The 7,500-nt window shown below is 40.1% G+C and overlaps 1 protein-coding gene and 1 long non-coding RNA gene across 8 annotated transcripts in view; one reads left to right on the top strand and one right to left on the bottom strand.

The window, feature by feature from the left end:
* Positions 1-7,500, bottom strand: part of lrrc24 (leucine rich repeat containing 24) — a 76,184-nt gene that overhangs the window by 11,079 nt on the left and 57,605 nt on the right. The window contains exon 2 of one of the 2 annotated variants that reach the window (XM_087241466.1): positions 6,833-7,052. In XM_087241466.1, the coding sequence (XP_087097592.1) occupies positions 6,833-6,994 (162 nt within the window). In that variant the 5' untranslated portion in view covers positions 6,995-7,052. The remainder of the gene's footprint in view (positions 1-6,832; positions 7,053-7,500) is intronic. The other variant, XM_087241465.1, reaches the window with a different exon arrangement.
* Positions 1-7,500, top strand: part of LOC147846525 (uncharacterized) — a 56,103-nt gene that overhangs the window by 17,347 nt on the left and 31,256 nt on the right. For 3 of the 6 annotated variants that reach the window (XR_015479072.1, XR_015479076.1, XR_015479075.1), the window contains exons 3-4: positions 672-1,049; positions 1,138-1,229. This is a non-coding gene — a long non-coding RNA (uncharacterized LOC147846525). The remainder of the gene's footprint in view (positions 1-671; positions 1,050-1,137; positions 1,230-7,500) is intronic. The other 3 variants (XR_015479071.1, XR_015479073.1, XR_015479074.1) reach the window with 1 other exon arrangement.

The raw sequence follows: 7,500 nt of genomic DNA, 5'->3' as shown, positions 1-7,500 counted from the left end.
TTACGCAGGGGATGCCCTTCCAGCCGCAACTCATCTCTGGGAAACATCCACACACACATTCACACACACACACACGGGAAGGCAGGGAGAACATGCAAACTCCACACAGAAACGCCAACTGAGCCGAGGTTCGAACCAGCGATCTTCTTGCTGTGAGGCGACAGCATTACCTACTGCGCCACTGCCTCGCCCATCATTAAATATATTTATAATAATAGTTATATTAATAAGAATATCATTATTATTATGATTGTTAGCATTATTATATTATATTATGTTGTCATATTCATTCATTTATTCAATATTCAATACTATTCACATACACACACATTATTGTCTCACTGTTTAAATGATCATTAGTTTAAAAAAATGCTAATTGGTTTAAATGGCAGCATTGATTGAAGCCTAATGAGAATCTGCATGCTTGCAGTGTATACAAAACATCATTGATTATGACGGCAGTGAAGTTTTGATGCGGCAAGCAATAAAAGCTACATCCATCTAATCCACGTCGACTCGAGTTTCTGTCCTAATCAGCGAGAGCAGCAGGAGACTGCGGACACAACACACACACACACACGCATAAGCACACACAAAACTTCCTTACAGCTTGTTCTGAATCAGAAAAAATATGTTTCTTTCTCGTGCAGTTCCTCTTTTCTGTGTTCCAGGTGAGTTGAGAGTGACTCCAAATGGATCGATACAGAGTTCTGGGTCGAACATCTTTGAGGCGAAAGCACAGACGAATCCATCAGGAACAGCATTAATGTGCTTTCACAAGAGAAGAAAGACTGGAGTGTGGCTCATCTTCACTTGTTTAACTATTAACCACGCAACATATTACAATAATTAATTTTCTAATTGATTTCTATCAAGCTATTGTCTGTGATCAAACACGGGCCGTGCTGAAGCTAATTTCTTGTGAAGCACGAGGTTACACGGGTCAATTAGGCAATTTATGCGAGACGGCTCATGAATATTCACACACCGCAGGAATATTAGTGATGTGACTGGGCCAGATACATAGATATGCAAATGAGGCCCAGGAGGTGAAGTTGGTTATGATTTAGCGAATGTTTTTCAGCGCTGTGTGGAGTTATGATCTATAGCTTTAATCTCAGGTTTGTTGAATTGTAGGTCAAGACACGAACAGAAGAAGGCAGGATCTTATCGTTTAGGGAGACCGGATGACCAGGATAAAAAATGGGGACAGTTTGAAGACACAACTGGTGAGTAGTAAAAGTTTTCTTCATATTTATATGTGGCAGATCTGAGTGCATGTTTTTGTGTTCACGACTGTAGAGAGCTGAATGGGTAAATGTGTAATGCTGTCCAATTAGCAGAGTCAATTTTTCTGATAAATTTGACTTAATGTTAAAGAGCTGATATTATACATGAAATAGGGTCATATTTTGGTTGTAAGGGTCTCCAACAACAGTCTAATATGCATGCAAGGTCAAAAAACACTTATAAGATTATAATCTTAAAAACTTAAAAATTTATAATCTGCATTTATTTTTACCTAATTATCCCAGCGACTCCCATATGAATCGTCCAGTAATTCATTTGTTCCCAAACTCCTTAGCGCGAAGCTAATCTGCGCTGATTGGACCGATGACAGTCTGCTGCGATTGGTTGACACTAAGGGTGTCACGATCCTCCAAATCCTCGATTCGATTACATTTTCGATTCTAAAGTCACGATTCGATTCGATTTTCGATTATGAATAATTAATTAATGACCAATTAATTATTTGTAGCCTACCATTTAAACTACCTGACCTCCATGGTCTTTGTTTTAACCATAAACAAATTATACAGTAAATGAATAAAGGTAAGTTACACACATAATTACCAGCTGTCAATCACTTTTTTCTGCGAGACTCGTGAATAGGCAGTGATCTGTGTCGTTGTAATGGCGTCTGTAAAAAAGACGCACAACCAACAGGAACCAGCCAACAGTATCTGAGATGTTCGCTAAAATGACAAAGTACAAGTGAGTGAAAGATTGAAGCAGTCCTCTGACTGCCTGGACCTGCTGTCTCGAGCTCATATGGCTGTGTGTGCGTCTGTGTGTGAATGAGTGTGTGTGGTCACGTGATGTGCATTTTCAGAGGCAGAGAGGATGGAGGGCTGCTCAGAAATGCCACACGCCACTGTGGATGTCAAATCGTTGTCGTTCTAAAATGCCATTTAAAAACAAAGACAGTGTAAACAGGGCTGAGTGTGTACTTTTCGCGAGCGGATTTGCAACGGGAGCGGGCGGAGGATCGCGATGCCGGTGTTGTCTATCGGACGAACCGTACGTAATACATACATAGGAGAGCTTGCAAAACTGTGTTTTTTTTTTTTTTTTTTAGTCGACAACACAAACGATGTCAACGTAACTCACTGGAAATCCAAAATGCTTACACACCGGCGACTTCATTGAAAGAGGAGAGGGTTTAAGTTCTGTCGACGGGTCTCCTGTATCTGCAGTTCAACAAGCACTTCAACAAGCCTGTTATTTTCCCGCTTGGCAAGCCAAGCTGACGTGACATAGCATCGACGATTCTATTTTTTGATTCGATAATCGAAATTGAGCATAAATTTCGATCGATTTCGATCACCCCTAGTTGACACTGACTGCTTTCAGTCAGAGACAGAGCACCTAAAATGTGAGTGAAATGCCTAGCAGCTAATCAACAAAATAGAAGTAGTCAGAGTGTATACACGCTCGATAGTGTAAGGCGAGAAGTTTAGCTGCCAGTGGATGAATGTAAATACAGACGATGGACTTGAAAATACAGACGACTACCTATTTTATTGAGCAAAAACTCCCAAGAACTGGCAAGGAGATCTCCTAGCTTGTCGCATTCTGTTCTTTTCACAGACACACACACACACACACATATTGCCCTCGTCCTCGCGCACGCGTCCACACACACAGACATAACCCTCTTCCAGACGACATCGCGAACACACACACACACACACATAACACTTTTCCGGACGACAACGCACACGCGCACGCACACACACACACATTACACTCCTCCACAGGAACGTAAACAAAGCAGCACATGTCACGTTTTTAACATGGCTTTGCACGCGATATGAGAATAAGGCGAGTTAATCTGATGCAGTACACGCGGTTACAAGTAACAAATCACAACTAAATACATTTGCAAGCTAGAGTAAACGAGGCAACTTTAATCGCACGTACTTACACTTGAGAAATGGAGGAAGAAACCGATCCCCCTGACATGTCCAGTCTTTAGCTTCCATTAAATAAATGTGAACATTTTACAGTAACTACTGTAATTAAAATTTCAGTAAACTGATCATCTTAAAGGTTCACGAAACTCTCAAGTACTTTTTTTTCGGAGTTTTTAACAGATTTGTGTGTTTAGCATCAGTTAAGACAATGTTAGCACCTCTTAGCTTAAATTGTGGGAAAAACTGGATAATTTAATCAGCTATTTTCAGCTTCCGGATTTAAAATGTATTTTGAGGCGGGATTAAAATCGGCGACGTATCGCAAAACTGCAAGTGCAAAGATGACACGTCGGTTTCTCATTATTATTCAAAGCCGAGTTTTCTTATCCTATGAGAAGAGGCTGCTGCTTAATTATTCATGGCTGCACGTGCTTTCCGAAGGCAAGCCAGACCTGCCAGTGCCAAGCTGTGAGACACGGACCCACGGCACGCAGTATTTAGCTGTTCATGAAGGGTCGTATGTTTTTGTTGCCTTTCATCGGGTTAATATTGAAGCTCGTTAATCCGATTCAGTATGTAGAATCAGCATCATGCATCAACTGAAGAGCTTTGATGGGTTATTCAGCAACAAGTCAGATCGCGAGAACAAAAACTGAAGTGTGAAGCAAGTAAACAATTAAGTCAATAAGGATCACAATGAGGCCAGCTGTAATTATGCTATATTTCTCAAATATTTGCATTGGACATAGATTTTTTAGATTACTATTACAAATGCACGTCATTGAACATGTACACAGAGCCATCACCTGTATTTTCTATACTGTAACTGCAGGTTAACTGCTTATAAATGTTATAACTTTAACTGTTAAAAACTATTAGTTATTAGTTAATTAGTAAAAATATATGGTTATGGTATAACTCATAACCTTAACTTTTCCAAATTTGATTGAAATGCAATGTGCACCATTTGTGAAGCTGCTTTGAAACAATGATTATTGTGAAAGCACTATACAATTAAACTTGAATTGAATTGAATATTTGCATGAGCGAATCCCTATGTGGTGAGTTTCAAGTACTGGGATAATAATACTAAATTCTGCTTTGTTTACTCTGCGTTTACTCTGCGTGTGCGCATCAGAAAACCCATCACCCACAGGTGCAGAAAGACACATCTTCTCACACAGGTGCAGAACGCACACTCTCATTCGCACTGATCATTTGGCTACCGTCCAGTTTGTGCATTCACATGCTGCTTTTTGGTCCAGGCGAGACCAGACATGAGTCAATGCAAAGTGACAACACAGTTGGTTTTCATTTGTGCCGATTGACAATAGTATCGTGTATCGACGATAGGCAAAGATTTCGCCGATAGCTGAAACCTGTGATGTATTTAAAGACGATATTTTAGCTCGTTTTGCATTAATGGAGATCCATTACATGTTTTGATTACACTGTTGAATAAAATGAATAATATTTTTAATCATCATCATTAATAATAAATGACCTTCAAATAATTTGACAGCTTCGGACTGCAGCCCCACGCATCTTTAGCATGAATTGAAAATTAGACTAGCCTCCTCAAAGGAAAAAAGTACAATAATTTTTTTACTTTACGATTTTTACAAATAAAACAACCAAAAAAGATATTTCTCTTATCAGAAAACAATATCCAGAATGCAGCAAATACAAATGTAAACTTGATTATTGCTTTTGCAATGATGATGATCAAACTAATACCAAGTTCAGACTACATGATTTTCAAAGTAGTCGTGTCACAGATGTTTGCACACTGCATGACTATCTGGGCTAGCGTTTTCGTTTCATTTGTTTACACTGCAAGATGGATCGGCGACAGGGACATTCACATTGCATGACTTCACTATAGGAAGAATCGCCGACAACTTTGTCCAAACTATGTCTCACAGCCAAAAACACGTAGTATATCTTTTGTTATTAACTACATAATGAGAAAGAAGCCTTTAATGGGGTGGAACATGTACATGTTTGCTCACCTGGGTTTAAAGGGAATTAGCCATTTCTCCTCAACGTTGATAATAAACTAATTTATTTCTGTATGAAACGTCAAACAGACACAGTTGCTCCTGAGTCCTGTCAAACCTCCACTAGTTTTTCCTCCATTTCGTAGGACCAAATAAACCGAAAAAGAGCGCTTTTAACTTCTCCCCCAGCCTCCCGCTGGCCTGCAGCAGGTACACACACACGCACACACAAGTGAAAGCTGCTCTCTCATTGGCTGTTGGTTATCGTTGGTGTTATTTTCAGTCAAAACTCAATTCACACGGCATGATTTGAATCGCCGACAGCTCCAGATGTTTAGCATGCCAAATATCTCACAGGCATCGGCGACTCATCTGCGATTCTCTCAGATCGCGTCTTTGAAAGTTCATACTATGTGATTGTCACTCATGTGCACGAGCAGCGATTTGCTTGTGATTTCAGGCATTTGTCAGCGATTTCTCAACCTGTCGGCGAGCCAAAATCGGGGCTAAAATCAAGCAGTCTGAACTAGGCATAAAGTCGGGCTGCACTCAACTTCAATAAAACGAAAATGCCTTCACCAGATATAAACAGTCACGCGCAGCTAGTAAATCCTCTGCATCCCATCAATGCATCCGCGTTTTTTCGGTGCATAGATAAGTATTAAGGATGCATCGATATGGATTTTTTTGGCCGATATCATTAACCGATAACTCTTCAGATTTGGAGGCTGATAGCCGATATATATATATAGGCCGATAAACATAAATATTAAAAAATGTTATAATGCAGTGATTTGCATTGGTTTAAATCATTTTCCAATATAAAGCATAATGCAACTGAAGTAGATTATTAAATAAGTAAAAAATCAGCCGAAAGGTTATTAAATACAATTTTTTTTTCAATAAACGAGCAAATAAGTAAACATAGCACTGCTGCGCCCCCATGCAATAGGGTATATGTCAAGCTAGTGTTTTCTGATAAACTTCCAGACCTGTTATTGTGAATTTTTTCCATTTTATACGGTTCCTTTTACAGCATCGATGTTGTAATGTAATTAAAATACACTCAGTTAAATAGACTTTGGCATTCATTTAGTTGCTCAAGCGTAAAACGAGACAAAAAGCCGTTTGCCTGCACGTGCCCGTCAGAATCGGCAGAATAGCGCAGAAGCTATTTGAATAAAGCCCATTGAATATACTGGAGTAAAATAAATGATCGTATTATAAAGACATGGCGGGGGGAAATGTAACTTAGTGCAGTGCTTCTTGTACAATCTGAGCCCCACTTTATATCGGATATTAATCAGCCAGTGGAGATCGCTGATTTTTAAAGAAAACAGACCTTAAATGAGCCAGTTTTTGCATTGGCATACAGTTGACCGGAAGCGCCTAACCCAGGTTACTGGCAAATTCAAAGTCCTGTTAGCATGCTTCGGCATATACCCTATAGTATCGTGTATTGGCAATCTCACAGGAGGACGATATGGTGATCTGAAAATTTTGTATATCACCGAACACTAGTCTTATTATAGACCCATCAATTCCAGCAAAGAAAGAACTTGTGTGTATGACGTAAATGAACACATTTATCTCAATATTCTGAGAATCATCCACACTCCCTGTACGATCACTCACCTGCGTCCCTTGTGTGATGCCTTGTGGGATCTCTTTGATTCCGATGGATCCGCATTCAACAGTCAAACTATAGCAGCGACACCCGGAAGGACAAGCCAGAGATGTAGAGCACAGCTGGGCCAACATGAGCACCAACACGGCAGACATCTGACCAGGATTCATCTCCGAAAAAACACTGCAAAAAACAGGAAAGAAGGAGTGATAGAAAAGAGACTCAGAACTAGGGCAAAAGAGGGGAAAGAGAAAAGAAGAAAGACAGAGATGGATTGCAGTTAACCAGCGGAATAATCGTCCAAAAGAGGGAAAAAAAAGAGAGAAAAATAAAACAGGGCTTGTTGTTAAAGAGCACATGCACGTGTGAGCTAATCGGATCCGTAACGCATGAGAATCCCGCTTAAGTGGATCGGAAAATTGAATCCTGCGGTGCAGAAAGGGAAGTAAGTGTAGAATCAACATAAGGAAGAAAAAAAAGACAGAGAGCGCTCAATTCTGCCTGCTGGTCCCTACAGAAGAGTCTCTTAGGAGGAATCTGTGGTGGGCTTTGGTTAATTAAACATGAGGCTCGAGGTGCACATGTTCACCGCCGTCAGGATCCCTCTTCTGTTTTAAGAGAATATGAAATACAACGGCAAACACCGGCCAGCGCTCATAACACATCTCTCCCAGGA

The sequence above is a fragment of the Danio rerio genome, chromosome 2 (assembly GCF_052040795.2).
Source record: "Danio rerio strain M-AB ecotype USA chromosome 2, GRCz13ab, whole genome shotgun sequence".
NCBI classification, from domain to species: domain Eukaryota; kingdom Metazoa; phylum Chordata; class Actinopteri; order Cypriniformes; family Danionidae; genus Danio; species Danio rerio.
This window is presented reverse-complemented; position numbering and strand designations above follow the sequence as displayed.